This window comes from Amphiura filiformis, chromosome 14 (assembly GCF_039555335.1).
Source record: "Amphiura filiformis chromosome 14, Afil_fr2py, whole genome shotgun sequence".
Lineage (NCBI taxonomy): Eukaryota > Metazoa > Echinodermata > Ophiuroidea > Amphilepidida > Amphiuridae > Amphiura > Amphiura filiformis.
Window position 1 is genome coordinate 56,668,863 of NC_092641.1, and position 21,395 is coordinate 56,690,257.

Sequence of the window (21,395 nt, forward strand, 5' to 3'; positions counted from 1 at the left end):
TTTAATTTAAAACGACCTAAAACCAAAGACAGCATTCACGTTGACAGGCATTTCTTTTTCATTAACAGCTGAAATGATATGCGTTGGTGGAGACCCTTCTACTGGTGGTTATCAACCAGCCTGTTCGTATAACGAAGGGGAGACAGTGTTCTTTCACGCATATAAAGACGGTCCTTATTTCGATTATATGAATACTGGTAGAATTTTTTTTGACGAGCCTACAGGATGTGAGTACAAACTATTTTTTTTTATTTACCCCCTGATTACTACCTGCCGATCTAACATTTCCTCTAATTGGTTAATTACATGCTATCTGCACTTTAATCACCAATCACAATGGAGCTTTGCAAATAATTCACCCCATTTTTTTGTGTGGTGAAATTATTCTAACAATGTTGCTGATGGGTCCAATTGATAATGATAACTTCATTTTGGCCAATCGGCAGGTAGTTATCATGGGGGTCAAATAATCGTCGTGGCAATCTTAATAAGTAAAATTTTAAAAGGTTTCTCCGTTACGTCCTTAAACAATCACCCAGAAAACAAAAGAAATCTGTTTTTCTAGCCATATTTCAGTATAGTCATTAGTCTAGTTAAGATGGGCCGGAGGGAAGCATGACCTAACCGTGTTCTCAAAGCTTGGTATAAGGGGTGTTATTTCCCCCCTCTGAAAATTCCCAAAACTTATTGGCCTTAAATCAAGAAAGCAAACAAAGATGGATGGATTTCAAATTGAATAGTTAGTTATAGAATTATACTGTTAGACCATCAAAATATTTCAACCGAGTTTATAAAAGAATAGACACAAGACGCATACATGGGGATCGATTAAAGCTATATTAAAGTATAGACTATTTATTCAAGTTTTTATTTATTTCGAAATAAGAAATGAGAAGAGAGAGACACAGTGTCGACACCCTGTATTATAAATATAAACTTAATACTCCGTTGGTGAGCGACGGGCGATTGGTATTTCACCGAACGCAAGAAAAGGAGTCCTATCTGATTGGTTAGAAATCGATCACTAGATCGGTCAGTGGTAAAGTATAAACTCAAAATGGAGAGATGTATTCAATTCGATTGAAATCCATATTCTATTATTGACGCGGATAAAGAAAGTGGCATAGTGTGTCGATATGTACATTGTATTATAGACATGTGATTGTAATTCAAAAAATAATATACCACAATTTTGATGAAGGATTTAAATCGTTATGGATAAAATGCAGTAAAATGCAGTAAAATATATCCGCAGCAAACAGCAATCGCCGCTAATTAGTGTATTGCATTTTCAGTTAGTGTATTGGAAACAAAACCTGGGTTTTACCTGACAACAAATCGAATTTTCTTGTAATATGGCAATATCAATAGGGCACTGATCATGCGCTAAACATAGAATAGAAACTATGTGGCATGCTCTGTGGTATCTCATATCGTGTAAATGGTATGCTTAGCCTTAGTCGCTCGGCCTATCTTGGACAAAATCGCCATGCGTAGCTGTTGAAAAACGAGAGGATTCGCCGTACTATACCGGCAATTTTTGACACGAAGATATGTGACCGTACAGCACGAATGAGCCGTAAATTCCCAAAATTGTATTCTGAGTTACAGTGTAAAAAGTACATGAAGGTCGTATTCATCGGTAACTAAAGCTGGCGCGACATCTATCTCATTTTTATAGTCAAACACCAGTCAATAATCCCATTGTTGAAGAGGATAATAAGCTTCTACCTTAGATTGCTATAGAAATTTTAATAGCGATGGTCTTTGTTTGCTTTGGCTTAGCCCTGTTCAAAATGGTGGGTTACAAGGCATTGTATTTTGTATAGGTATGTATAAGCAACAACAAACAATGAGAGAACTTTCTTGAGCCACGTTGACTTGGGGATGATTTGAAATGCCCGTCAATTATGACTGTTTGATATTATTGCCAGCAATTTGGAAAAAGAGACACATGTATATAGAAACGAAAGAAGCTACCATTTTGTTAAAGGAGCAAAGTTCAACAAACCATAACCCGCTTCTGGATATCGTTTGAAGTCAAATGATATAACATTTTAAAGCTTATGATGTATATTTTCTAAATACGAAATAAAACAAAATTAACCGGGGAGGAATTTAAGGTTCGTTCGCCGTGTATGGTCACATATAGGGATGATGACGCTGTGAGAGAGAGAGAGAGAGGAGAGAAGAGAGAGGGGGGGTGTGTGTGTGTGTGTGTGTGCTTAGAATTTTTCAGGATAGGTCCAGGAGTCCCCTAAAACCCCTTGTGCTCGCTCGGAATCCAAGATGGCGTCCAAAATGGCCGCCATTTTCAATTTTTATCATGACTTTGCAACCAAGCAAATGGGAATCTAATAAAACATTACTTAAAGTGTCATATACTCATAAGTACCCAAAACTAAGATGGCGTTGAAAATGGTCGCCATTTTTTAATTTTTACATTAACTTTTCGACCCAGCATGTTAGAAACACAATTTGAGTGCCTATTTATAATGTTTAAAGACACCAATTTATAGTCTATAATTGTCATAGGCCTAGATCGTCTAGAGGGGCCTATAAACCAGGATATCTATTCCAGTCTTTCAGCACAGTATTGCATTATACTCCCTTGGGTAGTTGGCTATGTTCTGGAACTAGTACCTTGTCCCTCATGGAGTGGCTTCATGAAAGTAGCCATGCAGCGTGACCTTATGAGAGAACCAGAATAGAAACCATACCCTTGATCAATCTAGACCCTTCTAATCACAGCATGGCTTGAGAACATGATCAGTTACATTTGACCAACCTTTATACATTAAGGCTGAAGAAATTGTGGCCAGTCGCAAGAGCTAAGTAATTATGCCGATATCACCTGCTCATGTCTTATCCTGGCAGCATAGGCCATAAACTGTGCATTCAAACTTCCAACAACACGTACTACACAGGTATTATTAGATGTAATTGATGATGATGACATTGTGCCAACATCAGTGAACACTAACATGGAAGACACAATACAAGACTGATTCAACATTGAACTGAACTATATCTACTTGCAACATGCTTTAAGCCAATTTAGGTTTGGCTTCTTTTGTGGTTTGGATCATCTATAATGTTTTATTAGGATCCTCACACCTCTAAACATTTATTTAAACACTGTGTTTTTAACATACTTGGTTAAAAATTGTAGTAAAGAGTAGTATAGTTACATGTTTTTGTATTTCTTGCTCTTGCGAGCTTTCATTTACTTGCAAATAAACAGAACATTACACACAAGATAACAAAAAAACAACAACAAAGTAATGTACAACTACACACCGGTACTAGAGGATGACATAAATAGTGAGTTACAACTCATACAAATAAACATAAAATACATACATTTTTATACCTCTTCCCACATTCATACATGTACTAAGAGTTAATCAAGTTGAGGATCCCATTTTTGGCAATGAACATGGAGCTTAGACTTTCTATGTGCACAAAAGTCAACGTGTTCAAGTTTTATAGTATCCACCAAAATATTTTTAAAACCATTAAAAGAGAGTCTAGCCTGGTCACATCTGCATTTATATTTATAACGCCTTGCAATAAGTATAATTTGGTTAATACTAGTGACAAAATCAATACTTGTATCTAAAAAGCCAAAAACCTTATTAAAAACGTTTTCTAAAAGATCTTGGATTATATCAATATTCAATTGAATACTTTGCCAGAAAGTACACTACATTGCAGTCTGCAAATAAATGAAGAATGGTTTCCTTCTGTACATGACAAAATTGCACTGATCATTGTTTGTTAATCCAACTTTATATAACCAATCATTTTTGGCAGAATATTATGTGTTATCCTGAACTGTAGCCACCTTTAATTTTACATCTAATGTAGTCTTAAATGGCATAATAAACAACTCATTACATTCATCAACAGTCAGATTATATTTTCTCTGTAGCGAGAATTGGCTAACCGGTTCTGTTTTGATTCTATTAATGTACCACCAATACACATCTTTTGAGCATAATTTCAAAAGGGGTACATTTCCTTTCAAAACCCTTACCCCCACTTCAGAACATTCAGGTCTTGTCACTCACTCATCACGAATCATATCTCGCCACTTTTTAGGAATGGCATTAACAATACCATAAAATTTGAATAAATCAATTCTATTGAACCTTTCACCCAACATTGCAGCAAATTTTTAAAATTGCCATTATCATCAAAAAAGTCGTAAATGGTGTGAAAACCTGCTTCGTCAAACTTAGAATAATACACAGACTTTTTACCAATTAGAATAAACTTATTGTTTCAGACCACTTTTATGTACACAACGCAGGGGCACTCGCAATAGGCAATTGACCCTACTGGTAGCGCTGTGTTATAGATATAGGAGAGATGAACTAGTTAGCGTCATATATCAAAAAGTATGAAAGCTATGATTTTTGTACTTGCTCTATTTTTAATTACTTATTCTTTTCAAAATATCTGAATTTTCAACCCGGTACAAGCTTTAATAACGGGGGACCATACATTTGTATGAGAAAGAAATCCTACCGTTATATCCAAACTCCCGTGTTATTCCAATTGCTGGCATGGTCGCATTTGGAAGAGGGTGTCACGAAACCGTAATAGGTACAAATCAGAACTTTCTGTCAATCAAGTATGGTTTATTTTCTACATGTCAATCTTTAAATAATTAGCATAGTCCTTATAATAACGGGAGACCGCCTTGATGAGTAAATGACAGCAAACCATTGAAAAATACCCCAAAACTCGGTCAGTGGAGCTCCGCCCGTACATGTCAATAGCGTCATTATCGATTGTATTAGTCGACCGTAGCGGATAATTCGATCGCTCATTGGATTAATATTATCACGTGGTAATAAATTTGCATTGGTCAATCGATTACTATAATGGTTTAGTACTGCATATCTCGGTTTATTCTTCACTAATCCTCATTTTATGGCTGGAAAGGTCTCGGTGAATTTGCTGTTGAGAAACTAAAACTCAATATTTCAAAAGACCGAATGATCTGTTTCTCCCTTTTATCTAATACATAGGTCACATTTTGTTGAGGAATTCCTCGTTTCTCTCATATTATGCATGATAATGAATCTGATCTTTAAGCTTGTTTCCTTGATAACCCAACAGCTTCTCCGTCCGTAAAATCCATGTTCTACCATAACACGAAGTACCTTGTATTGGTTTTAACCATCAATTTTATATATGCAGTATTTTACAGCCAAGAAGGTTGCTTGGCAGATGCAGGACTAGCTGGAGATCCAACAGTTGACTGTGGAAAGAAAGCATCTTCCGGTGAAGACTTCGGGCAAGTGTCGCTGGAACATGATGGTCAATGGGAACCTTATTTTCTAAATATTATTACGGGGCAAGTCAGTTATCAATATACCGGTGAATTGACTTATATCCCAATAGATACCATAGATGATTGTGAGGTTGAAGGTGATGAGGTATTTTCAGTTTTCTCAAGATCGCAAGAAATAGGTCCAGGCTATGGTACAAGTAATCCGGAGAATGGCTTTGAAGTTGTTATCGTGGATAATGATGGTAAATGACTACTGTTACTAATGTATCTCTGATATTGTTTGCTTACGAGCAATTCTAATTTTATTCTATTTTGATTTTTTCTGTTAATACGAAGGAGACCTATTTTATCACCGGGTATGTTTTTGAAAAAGCTATCTAAATGCATGGAGGTTACACCTCTGCCATCAAAGCAATAAGAAGATCCCAAGTTTGTAGCTAATTATTGAACAGATCCTTTTTTTCTCTAAACAGCTAAAATAGCTCACCTTTGGGTAGCTTTCTGTCTGCAATTCGCTAGATTTTCTTCAGCCCCGATAAACACATGGGGGTGCTGTTGGATGTGCTATTGAGACTCTATTATACTATTTTTAGCTTATTGTTCAGGCGGTTTGAATATTCATACAAAAACGTTTATCACATCATCATTAAAGCTATTTTGACGGTAAAAGTAGGGTGTCAACTGGATCCTTCATCTTAATACCTATAAAATTGTACATTGATACATTTTGAACGATCAACGAACGTTAAAGCCATAATGTAAAATTTCCGTCAAACATTTATTTTGTTTTCCTTAACCATATGTGATAAAATAGTATTGCTAATAACTTTCAGGAATGTTTGCCGTCAATTTTAGCGCGAATATCGAGGAAAAATGAAAATAATCCTACTGGCTATTTTGGCCGTTTAACATGGAGCTCTATGTGGAATTTTGAAATATCGTAATTGAGTCAAATTTGTTTAAACACATTCACGACGAATTCGGCTGATTTCAATTACAAACTTGCCAAAAAAAAAATCGGATTTAAAAAAAAGATCATTTTAAAAGATCGTACATCATACTTTAAAGTTTAATCTCTCCTGTGTCTGATTTTTTTCTAATATAAAGCTGAATTCTGCTGGGCGTCCAACCATTATGACGTCGTAGAGAATCCTAATAGCGATACCCAGCTTACCTTGACGGTAAAACGAAACGGCGTACTTGCAGACAGAACTATAGGTAAGCCAAACACAGTAGGCCAAATAAATAAGGTACCAGCTGTGTTTACCCTGTATATCCTCAAGAAAGACAGATATGTCAAAATTAAAACAAGCAGCCAATACCTATTCTCTTTAGCTCTGATTGAAGACCTTATTTGTTGGAATTGGCTGAGAATTAAAGAAACTGTGATATAAAACCTAATGAAGAAACGAAATCAAAAGTAGCACTTTTGTGTTCTAATCAATGAAAACACGAGGCTAGTTTTAACGTATTAATCAATGGAAGCAGCGCGGCGCTAGGTATCTTGTTCGTGAACGCTTTGTGTACAACTTTATGGAGCAAACTGCACCTTTAAATTGGCATCTTCCTTAGGTTTTTTGGATCATCATGTCTTTATTTCTTGAACAATTTCAACGAATGAAGTCTTAAAATAGAGCTAAAAGATGCAGCTATTGGCTGCCGGTTCCAATTATGACATATCTGTCTTTGTTTTAGGATATACAGGGAGTAAACATAACTGGTACCTTAATGATATGGCTTACTCTATGTCAATATATAGATCACTTACAAAAAAAAATATTAAAGGTCAGGTATATTGCACGGACAACATCATATCATTGGCAAGGTAATATTATGAGGACAATGAAAATGACTCTTTTTGAGAAAATAAAACGTTTGAAATTGATATTCCGCAAAAAACAACTTAAGCGATGAGTTCCTTCAAACGAGACAGATTTGGCCTAGAAAACAATTGACGTCATGAAATGACTGTGCCTGCTCTGCGAGAAGGGACTGTAAACATTCTGTATGGACAGAACGTATACTGTTGTTGTTCACAGAAAAAAATCTGAATTAAGTATTACAAATTTAATTGCTTTTTTTAACATGGATAAAATCAGGCGCTTCTTTTTTATATATTACGTCGGACGCATCACATACTGGTCTATCTCGAAAAACACGCATTTCGAGAAAATTGCAATTGAAAATCTTCGTATTAAGTTAACCTTTCTATAATTTAATTAGACTATGGATTTTAATGAAAGTGGTTTTAAATTAAAGCATATGCTTAACAAATTTATTTATTAAGTGGAATTTTGAATTATATTTATGTATGCAGTGTTGCTTAAAACTACACTAAAGTTGTAGTTCTGTATGTGAAATAGTTAATTTCCCGATATCGTATTTAAAATTCGTTTCATACTGGTCTATCTTGGGAGCTATCTCGATTTCGCGAACAATGATGTGACTTTAGACGCATCACATACTGGTCTATCTCGAGATAGACCAGTATGTAATAGACTTTCAATACGATATCGGTAAATTAACGATTTCACATACAGAACTACAACTTAAGTGTAGTTTTAAGCAATATTACATACATAAATATAATACCAAGATTCCGCTTAAATAAATCTGCTAAGTATATGCTTTAATTTAAAACCACTTTCATGAAAATCCGTAGTCTAATTAAATTATAGAAAGGTAAAATTAATACGAAGATTTTCAATTGCGATTTTCTAGAAATGCGTGTTTTTTTCGAGATAGATCAGTATGTGAAAGTACGTATTTTGAAAAAATCATAGATAGTTTAAATTAAACATTTTATAACTAATTATCTAGGAAAAATTGAGGTCTGTAATTTGTTGTATTTGAAGAACTATATACCAATTTTCTCAAAAAGTCAAAATTCAAGATAGACCAGTATGTGATGCACCCGACGATTAGTAAATTGTGATATTACAATTCATATGTATATCAATATCATGAGAAATATTTGGTCTAGAAAATAAAAAGATAATTTGAGCTTAGAATTTCAGCGTGATCAATCTGAGACTAGCATATAAACCGGGTTAAGTCCACAAACTCATGTACGAGCGTATCTGATTTCCCAGTCCGATATTGCAATGCTAGTTTCAGTTGGATGAAATATTACAAAGCAAACGCATAGTAACAATACTGTTTGATAGTAGTTACAACAGACTAGCGCCCCCTTTGGGGGATGTCGTGTCATATGACCTTTGACACGACATCTACTTGTCTTGTGTTTCTTCGCGCAAATTAATCGCCACTTGATATACAGCATTGTAATGTAATGTAATAATTATTCTCTTCGAATACAGATAAACTTGTTTTTGCAATAGACCTGCCCTTTAATGCACGTTACAGGGATATCACCGCATTTTAATCATAAAGCTGTTACAATATAACTATAATTTAGTATTAAGCTTACGGAATTTTTGTACATGTCATGATTTCATCGAATTAAAATTCCTGGAGCCGTGGGCGTGGAAATATTTGCAAGCTTTTGCTAGTTGCTAGTTGTGTACCCCCATATTGACGGGTTTTTTTCACGATTTCATTGATTTGGATCGTCAAATTTCAGGAATAAAATGAGAACAATAGGATTTATTATATGACACCAAAATCTCATCAATAATGAGGGAAATCGGGGGGCTGAGACTGTCGTTCGGGTCAAGGACCTTTCTTTAACACTTTGGTCCATATCCATAACATCTAATTCGCATCCAAGAATGTAGGGGGTATAAAAAGAGCACGATCGATCATCAAACTGAGAAAGCAATTCCATAGGACACGTTCGATTTTGTTAATCGAGTAATACTGAGAGAAAGATGCATTTTGTTTAATTAACACGAACTTATTGTACACTTATATCCCTACATATTTTGCATTTCAGAATATTCCACCTTGCCTTTGACCGCGGAATCGCCACAAGACTTTCTTCCGTTCAGTGACAGCAATATCCAATTTGAAGACGGATCCGAAGAGGAAACTGTGGAACTGACCATTAAGTGTGATGATCAAAAAGAAGGACCAGAAGTATTTGCTGTTAGTCTATTTCATCCTCCTGCTGACGACCCCTTAGTATGCACTGGAAAAATATGTGAAAAGAGCATAACCTATATAACAATACACGATCCGCAAACCAGTAAGTGTTTAATTAAATATGTATCAACCAATGTTCCCGGTTTTGTCCTCCCTCACTCAATTGCCTTTTCACAACAAGAAATCAGAAAAAATACAGATTTTAGGTCACACATTCCGATTTTTGGCAAATGTTCGGATTGTACTTGTCTCCCCTGTGTCTTTGAGTTACCGCCGCTGGTTTCTGAAAACGTTGACAACGTTTCGCGGATTTCAATAAACAATGCAACAATAGACCAGTTGGACCATAAATTATTCAAGTTACTGTCTCCTATCCAACAATACATGCACATTTAAAACGATTTAGTGTGTGTCAACCAGAGGAACACTTTGTTTGTGTAATCAAATATTCCTCAGCCAATAAGCACAGTGATCCCACTCTATACATACCGTACACGTTTGCCTAATGGCGCACTTGGGCTCCTTTGTCTTGGAGTAAATTTCATGTTCAAAATAATAAAGAGCTCCCTCCTCTAAAAAAAAAATCCCAACAAGAATTAAGGATATATACCCTTATTTGCGGGTGGGAATTTTATGCGAGGGCATTTTTAGTTTGTGTTTAAAATCCCAGTTATGTCAATGGGCCCATAGCGTCATTAGGCGAACGTTTACGGTATTGACATTAATAGTCATGGGATATTGCCAGATTTTAGGGTCACAGATTATGTAAGGTTAAGGAATTGCTGCCACAAACTAACACTCATGCTAGTGTCATAAAACCTTAGCTCGATCATTATTAACTCATTTGGTCGTCCTTATTTTGAGTCATTGGATTATCGTTCACATATAGAGCGCTCGTAAAAGGAGTAAAATTAGTAGTATTTGTGCACATTTTCGTGTGCAACGCGTGCAATTGTGTTAGGAATTGGGATGGGCGTCATTCTGTATGACCCCGGGCGCCACAACCCTTAGCTACACCACTGCAATAAGAGTGTGCTCAAAATTCAGCGTATTTACTATAAACACGCTATAATGACGAATTTGATGAATTTATGCTTATATTTCTTCTTTTTAAATCTCCAGCTCTGATATCCTTTGAACATCAGGATTACGCTGTGACCGAACCAATTGAAGGGGAGACAGATACTATCAGTTTAAACATACTTCGAAGTGGTAACGTTAATAAAATATCCACAGTCGGTACGTATTAACTTAACAGTATCTGTAAAATCATATATTTTCGTTTCGAAATCATTGTTTCCTCTCAGCAGACATTTAATGACATTAAAATGCTGACGAAATTGTCGTCGCATTTTTGTAGTTTTTTACTCTTTGGCTTTGGCATGGCCTAAATCTAGTTATCACAAACAAATTGAAATTATCAGCATTTCTTTTACACCTCTATATTTGTTTACTCTGAAATTGTAGACATAGCGGTACGAGATGTAAGTTCTGAAGTTAATGTAGACTATACGGTACCAACTACTAGAGTAACATTTGATCTAGACGAAACAATTAAGGAAGTGTTTATTAATATCAACTCCGACGCTTCTAAAGAGGATCCAGAAATATTTGACGTATCCATTGGTGTGTCTGGCAAGAACGAAGTGATCACCAGGCCTGAAATAGCAACGATCACTATTTACGATGCCAGTACAGGAAGTAAGTAAAGACTGCACAAAAAGTAATATTGTTAATATAAGTTAATATTGAACGACATTTGACAAATGGGGTGTCAAAATGCGCGTAAATAAATCATCCTTCTTTCTATGTAGAAATATTGTGGAAATAATTATTAATTATTCTATAGGCATATTTATAACAGCTGTGTTTCTTTTTGTGCAGACTTTAGATGCAGATGAACAATCTTCTACAGTAACTGCAATACAAAGTATTTACGTAATTGAAGCCAGTTTTGGTATTTAAATGAAACCTGATATTACACATAGACCTAATTAGAGTATGATTGTTTTTACACATGAAGTACACGATCCAGTTTATTTTAAGACGCAGAGGCAATTTAGATTTGGCCCCGCGTGACCGCTAGAGGTCACAAAAGGTCATACAGGTGTAAACATTTAAAATGCTTCAATCTTTTTAAATCTTTTGAAATATTTACCAAATTATTCGTCTAATCACAATTGACCACAAAAAAATTAATGGTGGCACATTGTTCGTTCAGCTAATATGATTCAGACAAGGAACGCTTTGCCTATCTACTATGTTATAATATTTCCATTACACATTAAGTAAAGTGGGCACATTTTAGATGACAAGAACTATACCCTTTTACTATTATATCAAGACATTTTACCCCCGTACAAAAGGTTCCGTTTAAAAAATATTTGGTACAATAATTCTACAGCGATAGCCGGTACATAGCACAAACTATACATCAAATTTTACCCCAAGTAGATAGCACAAATTATACATATTTACCCCTGTATGACATTTTGTGACCACTACCTCAACATATTAAAATTAAGAATGTAGAATTATTTGGGGGGGGGATTGAGTTATTGAAATGTATTGGGGTTCAATGTCATTTAACCACAGTGGTACGTAATAGCAAAATGAATGCTGAAATCCGACCACCATAGTTTTCTTTGTCTGAAACCTAATAATGGTTTATAAACGCTATGGTTATACAATGTGAAAGATTTAAAATGAGTAAATGTCAGCAATGTATATATGTATCCAAATCAGTTGTAGCAACCTTGCCAATGTAGGCTAAAGGTGCAATTTTTTTGCGCTTTTCGCGCGAATTTGTGTCACTTTCGCACCATATTCACAATTTAGCTTCGTGCCCATCTGTACCATAAACCTATGCTGTCGTGACTATATTTTAAGAATTATTTCCCAACCATGTTATATGGACTTAAGTGAGCTTATTTTCATATTTTTCCTGAAAATCTATTAATACTCTTTGCAGGTTTGATGCAATAATCTATGAATTTCCAACTTGGCAGGGTGATAGAGTATGATTACCTCTTAAGCTGTATAGTTTGTGTAATTTATCTGCATATCCATGTTAATGACAATTACTTACCAACCTTGAACCGCATTCCTGTTTGAATAATTCATAGTAGTTATCAAAATTGACAATAATGCCAACAAATTCCATGTTCTGTTTCCCACCAGGAAGCTGTGTGGAGTTTGCAGCTCCGGCCGATTATTCTGCCCTCGAATCTTCATCAGAAGTGAGGGTTAGCTTATGGCGATCGGGAAATCTCAAGGAGGCTGTTCAGATAGGTATGAAGTGGTATTACACAAATAAAATCAATGGCTACAGTTAATTTAATTTCAACACCCGTCATAACCACTCTGCGGATATATGTAACATTATTTGCTTACTCGATATTGATGTGGTCGTCAAGCATAATAAGCATATCTTTCTTATTTACAGGTCTTTCTACAACTGATCTGGATGCTAAGTCAGGTCACGATTATATTCGGTTGGAAAACTACCCCATTTCATTTGCTCCCGGTCAAGCCTCGGTCACAGAAACCATTACGATTCTCAACGACGAAAAGAAAGAGAGAGATGAATGTTTTCAAGTGAATCTTTACACGATTCCAAATGCTGCAGATAATGTTGACATCTGTTCCACAGATGCAACGGTTTTCATCAAAGACGACGATGGTAAAACAATTATTATTATGTTTCATAGTTTCATCTTGCATTTTGTTTGAGTATTAATTGCCTTTTTAGACAGATGTAAAGAAGGAAACAAAGCGCAAAGCTACTTGACTATGGTTTCATTTCATCAACATGCAACATTAAAAAACAGCTGATAAATTGCGTGTTTTTTAACACTTTCAGACCAAATTAAATTTGAAGGCGTACTTTGGAGAGTTAAGGAGGGTCAGTGTATCAATATCAAAATATTGAGATGCGGATTTCTGGATCAGCAGTCGACAGTTCGTAAGTATTTGACAGAGCTTTACTTTTTACTTCTATTGGGGATTGGGTACTGTTCATAAGGTCTACAGACGTAGACAATTAAAAGTACCAGAAATTGTCCGACGATTTCCGAAATCACGAATAACCATTTTCCTTATAACTTGCCTTATTAAAGCCATAGTGTAATAATAATGGAAAGAAAAATCGATAAAAACAAAATTCGGTAAAATATATTTCAATTCAATTTCATATGAAGTCACATTTATAATTATCAATCTCCTAATTTGCATATTCCTCCAACCGGCTCGTCAAAATATTTATGTCTATTCGCCGTAGAAGTGATGATGTAAAAGGGTAGCAATAGATGAATACAATTTTTGAATATATCGCACTGCACTACAGGTACCGCGTGAACGTTCTAGCGCAGGGCGATATATTCGAAAATCGTATTCATCTATTGCTAGGGTAGGTAATCCGATTATTACATCATTTCTAATAGTAGTCTCCACATAAAGTCTGAGTATAATGGTGTCTCACTTCTGCTCTAACAGATTTTACTGATGAACCCTCCAGTGCTGATACAAATGACTATGTGATCTCCAGTGTTGATACAAATGACTATGTAATACAGGACATCAACAATGCCGTGATGTTTGACAACTATCGGGAATATCGTGAGCTGCAAATCTGTGCAACTGATGACGGCGTCTATGAGGAGGAGGAAGATTTCTCCCTGGTGTTACACTCAGATGATAGAACGAGCGGTGATGATCTGATAGGCTTTCCGGACGAAGCAACTGTTATCATCGTATCTGACGATCGTAGGTGTTTTTGAAAAATTAATTAAATTGTAATCAAAATGCGAAATGTGGTCCCAAGGTCACAAGATGGCGTTGCTAGAGGTCGCTGGTTTTGAGTCAAATTTCTTCGGAATGTTTTATACAGAAATACAGGCCCCTGTCTTAATTATGTCAATCACCCACTTCCCCTGTTGAGTTAAGATTTGTCTTTCTTAACTTAAATTGCTTCCTTGACTACCATTTCGTGCCATCCAAAATCACAACGTCAATAAATGTTTAAACACGGCGGAACCTCACAATCCGTACTGGCAGGGTTGTGCTTCTACATGCGCATTGAAAGGTATGTTGGGTTCATTAGGGGTCGGACTATATACAAGTTATTTGATATCAGAAGGACATTCCTCGTATTCAAAATGTAACTCGATATGTCTCGTGTGCTCTCAGGTCCCACAAAAATACGTGTAAACGTCGCTATCCGAGCTATTAATGCGTATTAAGCCCTCGGTCTCGGTCTCGGTCTTGGTCTCGGACATACCGGTCTCGACCTTTGTCTCGGACTGCCTGGTCTCGGATATGCCGGTCTCGACTATAACACTGATCAGTCCGGATATTCATTGCCCTGATATTAAGGCATTGCTCTTTTTGTCCTTAGGCGTGTTTTTTGGTTGGTCTAAATGAGACGGGGATCTGTTGTTAGTTTAGTATCCTTCGAAGTTTATCAGATAGTCCTAACACGTAAGGAATTTTACTGTATAAGTGGCAATTTTCGCGAGGGTTTTTGTTCGCGAATTTCACCACCAGAACATCATTCGGCTATTTCAATCCTACTTAACCCTAGACCAAATTAACAGCTACGGCATATACTCTTTTTTTTTATCTCAACCCAAACAGAGGAGGAAACTCCACCTGTATCTTGCGAGCCAGACTGTGTTTATGGTGAATGTGCTGAAGGTAACACGTGTTTTTGTCAAACAGGTTATGCAGGAAACCGATGCCAGACTCGTGAGTACTTTTATTTAATGTTTGTTTGTTTCAAATTATGTAATTTTACAGTCTATAATTAAGCTGATATTGATACACTTATCAGCAGTTTATAAATTTGTGTGAGTGACCTTTTCCTTACACGTTTATACGTTCTTATTAAAAAGCAACTTGAGAAGTCATTGAGCTTAAAGCCATATTATAACATTTTCATACAAAATATATTAGCATTTCATTGCCATAAAAGGTGAGCTTTTACTGTCAGATATAACCCCTTCCATTTTTGAGCCGAACAACTAATAGGCAAAGTAAAGAAAATTGGAATTTACTACCAACGCCGATGTCGCCAATACGTATTACTCCATCGGTCGTGTTATGGTACGATCCTTTGCTGTGTAGATCACCGTCCCGCACGCCATGTACGTACTGTTTTATGAACATCTTTCGACTAATAATTCCATCGTACTAATAAAACAACAGTTCCTGCGTTTTATTCAAAATCGCGGATTTTGACAAAACTACAGCATCTAGAGTCTGGATTTTTACAGGGTATGTTGGTTTAATAAAGTACAATATAATCGTGTAAAAAAGAATTTTGACAAATATTGAGGGTGTCCTCCTCAGCAAATGTTATAATACGGCTTTAAAGACAAAGTTTGGGGTCAAAGGTCAGCAGAGAGGTAAATAAATAAGTCAAAAAGCATGTGACATAATGCTCGCAATTACTACAGTAGTCATGTTATGAAACCTTTTCGATGGTTCTAACCTGGAATCTTTAATTCTTACATGGAGCACTATACCTCTCAAGTTATGGTATTCTCTAATCATTCACATCATGTATTATTCAAGTTGGTGAATTGTGAAGCATCTCGAAAATAGTCCGACGTCGTACGTGCGTGTTGCCATTAAAGCTGTAAAACATGCTCACTGCTAACCAACGATGCGACTAAACGTCGAGAGGAAGAACATTCCCCTGCATTAAGCTACTCATTTTTGCGCATAATCAACGTCCACGTTAAAATGAATATGATTTTCTCTTTTACAGGAATCATGTGTTCCCCACCACAAATTGACGGGATCGTGGAATCACTCCAAAATTCCTATGACGTATATACACAGGTCACTATCAGCTGTGGCGTTGGATATAAGTTAGTTGGGAAATCTACATTGACGTGCACTCTTGTTGCAGATAACTATGCTACATGGTTCCCGCAACCACCTATCTGTATAGACGAAGGTACGCACTTTCAAGTCTTCAGAGTCATACTCGTAATTATAATTGAAACATATTACCTTATTCGTACCTACAGACAAAAAAGGCGCCAGTTAATTTCGCGCTTTTATAACCTAAAGAAAAACAGATATCTCAAACTAAAATCAGCAGCCAATGGTTGTTTGATGGGATTATTTATTAGTTTGTCAAACAAAACATCATGTACAACCAAGGTGTACAACCAAATTTTAGGCTTAAACAGCTAAAAGTGATATCGTGCTAATGTATACAGATGCTTTTGAGCCATTCTCAACTTTCATTTCCCCTCTTATACAAAATTATTCACTTTTTCGGATATAAAATGTATATTAAGGACAAAATTGGTGGCGCTATTTAGTTACTGGAACTTACCCTTTTAAGCTTTTAATACAAATATTATTCCATATTGTTTGATAAAATTTGTTTATAAAACTTCCTTGTTGCTTTTTTAACCTATTCCAGCTGCTTTAAAGGCGGTATTAATCACCTAACCCGTGCAAATAAAGAAATATGATTTAGGATAAACAGCGCCATCTATAGTTTGCATTTAGTTAATAATGAAGCCAATTCTCGGTGAAATCAGTCAAGAATTAAAGACAAGGTGATCCAAAATCCTCAGGAAGATGCAAATTAAAAGTTGTAGATTGCCCCATTGGATCCCTATTAATTTGTACACAAAGATTTCTCGATCAAGAGAACCAGCGCCGTGCTTTCTATTGATTAGAACATTCAAATGCAACATTTGGTCATTCCTTGGTTTTCGAACACCATTCATAAATTCTCAGATATTTGTTGTTGGTTTTTAATTTTGACGTACTTGTATTTACATAGGACATAGAGGTGAATAACTGGTACCTTACTACTTTGCTGTCTGTAGGTTTCAACGGGTGAAACCTTCCATTTCTCATATGCATTGTTGGGGGTATTTTATTTCTTCAAATATTATATATATAATTGTGGTATTCTGTTGTCTTTGTATATTCTCCTGCCTGCTTCGATGACATGCTGTCGCAAGTCGTCAGCGTGTTCCTGGAGTGTGTGTACACTATTTTGTAGATTTTATTGTATTTCAAATAATCTTATTGTATAGCGAACCTTATTTCATACTCGACCTAATGAACCCTCTGGTAAACAGGAAAAAACAATTCGATATAGAGTCCTCCTATATTATACAAACACCTAGGCTACACCCCATACCCCAGAATCGTAAACAGTGTCCACCTACTATCTCGAAGGTTCGCTATGTGGAAGGTTCGCTATATCGACATAAGTTTATCTATTACTAGTATTGTTAGATGCGACATATTTTGACAGAGCGAACATTCTACATAATGCGCTGTAATGTGTTATCAACCGCTTTTACACACATTATTCAATTTGTATTAATTCTATTATCATTCTGTGGAATGATTGTCCCAAATATGCAACACAAGTAATACTAAAATTGATGAATCAAAATAAATAAATATTAGTATTAGAACTTGCTCCATATTTTCCTAACAGTAGAGCAAATTGTATAGAATGAGAAAACTCTTACTTTACTTGAAACTTGATGTAATTAACTTATACAGTCACCTATCCTTTTTCATAATAGTAAGCGATAATGGCAGAGGATATCTCGGTGGGATCATTCTTGGAGGAATCGCTGTCCTGGGCGTGATCCTTGCGCTGTCTCTCATTGGGTGTATGATTTTTCGCAAAGCAGTAGCTGCACGAGACAAGAAGACTGGACCACAGCAACAAGACATACAGCTTGTACCATATAATGGTGCCAATCAGTATCCGTTTACTGGTGATGCCCAGAGGGTAATTATCTTTGTAATGTAATCAAAATATAATACAATATAATACGATTATAGCTACAATACTAAATAGTAAATAAGTAATAAGTGGTACTGGCCACAACGTTGGTTGCTCCAAGGTTGGAAAATCTGGTTGACTAGATTGAATCTTATCTCTCGAAAAAAGTAGATAAAATAATAATTTAGCTCACTTACATTTTTACATTTTTTTTTCCTTTCTTTTTTTTTCTCACAGGTACCACAACCTCTAATGTTCTGAAATGATGACACAACACAATTTATTCCATTTGCCAGGACTGTTTACACTGCCAAAACAGTGTACCAAAAGTCTTTTGAGCAGTGTGTGGGTCACCTATACTCATATTGCAAAACCATATGTATTTCTAAATTTCTAGTTTAGGGTCAGTAGAGATCAAGATTTTTTTCCACTACAAATGAATGGATATTCATTATTTGTTTTGCAAATACAGCCAGTTTTTATCCTTTTTTTGTTTTTGGAAAATCACAATAATGAATTCAAGTGAGGGAAACTCAAAATAGACTTTCGTTAGCCTTACTGCAATTTCTTTTGTATAATTATATTGTTTAATGATTTGAACCATGTTATGCATATTTTGTAAAATATATTCATCCACGCTGGTTATTTTAAGTGTACTCGCCTTCAATGTATGAGGTCCTGGATGTGGCAACTTGCTGGTGTATTGGCTCTGATGCGATTGTGATAAAATGATGGAACCGGCGTTTTATTATTACGATGGAAATATTAGTCGAACACGTATGCACAGTATGTACACGGCGTGCGGGATACACATACACACACATCTTGAGGATCGTACCGTATTACAACCGCGGGAGTAACATGCATGGGCGCTAGTAGTAAATTCCAATTTTCTATGCTTTACCTCACTTGTTCGGCTCAAAATTAAAAGGCGACATATCTGACAGTAAAAGCTAACATTTTACGGAAAATAAATACTAATCTATTTTTACAGAAATGTTATAATAATATTATAATGGCTTTAAGTTGTAGTGTAAGATTTTTTGAGTATCTATATTAACCTTTTGTACCGTAACAATGTTTAAAGGTCAGGTCTATTGCAAAAACAAGTTTATCTCTATTCGAAGAGAATAAATATTACATTACAAGTTGACACTCGTTGCAATTTTTTATGCGTATTTCTCCTGAAAAAAAGAGAAAATGTGTGGGTAAATTCGGGCTCGTGTTCTTCCCCCGTTTGAAGCGAAATTAATTTTCAAGGCAGCGGGCTATGACGTAAATAAATGAAGCGGACACTATATCATGCTCTCATTTACTTGTGTGACAAGTTTGACATTACCAACAATAAGTTGTACTATTATTTACCACAACAATGCTGCATAACAATATGCAGACTATTGTTCTCATTACGGAAACAAAGTACACACAGTATTGTTACTATGCGTTTGCTTTGTAATATTTAATCCAACTGATATCGCACAGGGAAATCAGATACATGAGTTTGTGGACGTTTATATGCTAGTCTCAAATGATCACGATGAAATTCTAAGCTGAAATTATCTATTTATTTTTAGGCCTAATATTTCTCATGATATTGATATACATGTGAATTGTAATGTCACAATTTTCTAATATATAAAAATAAGCGGCTGATTTTATCCATATGTTTAAAAACCATTAAATTTGTAATACTTAATTTAGAGGGGTTTTTTCTGTGAACAACAACAGTATACGTTCGTCCATTGGGAGCGTTTATAGTCCCTTTTCTCAAAGCGGACACATCTCATTTCATGACGTCACCTTTTCTTTTGCCAAATCTGTCTCGTTCGAAGGAACTCACCGCTTAAGTTGTTTTTTGCGGAATATCAATTTTTAACGTCTTATTTTCTCAAAAAAGGAGTCATTTTCATTGTCCTTATAATATTAGCTTGCCAATGATATGATGTTGTTTTTGCAATAGACCTGCCCTTTAAGATAGTAAAGCTTTGTAAAACACTTTCAAACTGGTTTGTAAAGAAGTGAGTATGGAACTTGTTGCGTGGCTGTATTTTCTTGCATTTCGTGACTGACGTTATGAATATTATTAAAGGATGACTCCGGCAATCACATAGAAAATATGTTAGAAAAACAATTATCAAGCACGAATCATGTGGTTTTATTTGAAACAAACTCATATTGACCATGAAAACGAATAAAAACAGCCGACTCGTAAAACGCGATATTCGAAATTCCCGCGCCGAAATTGTCTAGTACAATGACGTCGTGGTTACTTGTGCTCAATTGTTTTTTTTATTTGATTGATTTGATCGGGTTCTGACAACCCTGGATAACCCAAAAAAAACCTCTATTGAAGCTTATTTCCATTGGGGTCCATTTGAACACCGGGCGGGTTGGGAACAGTCAGGGGTTAACAGCCTTCTATTTTCGAAACTGGCTGCGAAAACATGTACAGGTATGGCTCTCTGCACGTGGAACCGACGGCTTAACGTCCCCTCAGAAGGACGGAGTACTTTCATGATTCATTTGCCCAATTCTAAATCTAAACCATGGGGAGAGCGGAAGTCTGAAGTCGGGAATTGAACCCGGGACCTGATGAACTAAAGGCAAGTACCCTAACCATTGCGCCACGCTCAATGAAGGCTGATTGTTGTCAGCCTTCTTTGTATTTACTAGGACTTCGTTGCACTGGACAATTTAGGCGCCCGGTAATTTTGAATATCGCGTGAGAGACGGCTGTATTAATTTGCTTTTATGGTCAATACGAGTTTGTTTCAAATAAAACCACGTGGTTCGTGCTTGATAATTAATTTCCTATCATATAAGGCATAATGTTGTGTTTGCCGGAGACATCCTTTAAGTGTTGTTGTCTTCACCGCACGCACAGAAATCATTGGCCATCATTGACCACGGTCTAGGTAATAATAGTAATAATCTGCAAGTAATCCAGTTGGCAACTGTATGATATATTAAGCTCAACTTATACAAATCAGGACGAAGTAGAAAAGGAGGGAAAATTGGTAAAATAATTAAACAAGAATGTTATGTAAGCAAACAAAATGCATCAATAAAAAGTGGTTCAGGATGAAAGATGCAAGAGTCTTATTTGTTTCTTTATTCGTTTCATTACCGTAGCGCCTGAATAACCAACGTAGCAGGTTAACATGTTTCCGAGCGGTTATTATTATTATTAATTTTAGCGACCCTACCGAATACTACGACATCAAACGACTATCCACAAACATGGATTTCAGAAAAACTTGATCAGACATG

At 35.9% G+C, this 21,395-nt stretch overlaps 1 protein-coding gene across 1 annotated transcript; it reads left to right on the forward strand.

Moving 5' to 3' along the window:
* The first annotated feature begins 13,849 nt into the window (after positions 1 to 13,849).
* LOC140169088 (uncharacterized) lies at positions 13,850 to 21,194 on the forward strand. Its single transcript, XM_072192363.1, has 5 exons — positions 13,850 to 14,113; positions 14,984 to 15,094; positions 16,119 to 16,310; positions 17,920 to 18,131; positions 18,363 to 21,194. Exons 1-5 carry the CDS (start codon positions 13,942 to 13,944, stop codon positions 18,384 to 18,386), a joined length of 711 nt encoding a protein of 236 aa, XP_072048464.1. The 5' UTR covers positions 13,850 to 13,941; the 3' UTR covers positions 18,387 to 21,194.
* Positions 21,195 to 21,395: the final 201 nt, after the last annotated feature.

Coding starts and splice junctions, on each gene's coding strand:
- LOC140169088 (XM_072192363.1), top strand. CDS start 13,942: ATGTTTGACAACTATCGGGAATATCGTGAGCTGCAAATCTGTGCAACT. Junction 14,114..14,983: donor TATCATCGTATCTGACGATC/GTAGGTGTTTTT, acceptor CAACCCAAACAG/AGGAGGAAACTCCACCTGTA. Junction 18,132..18,362: donor TTACTGGTGATGCCCAGAGG/GTAATTATCTTT, acceptor TTTTTCTCACAG/GTACCACAACCTCTAATGTT.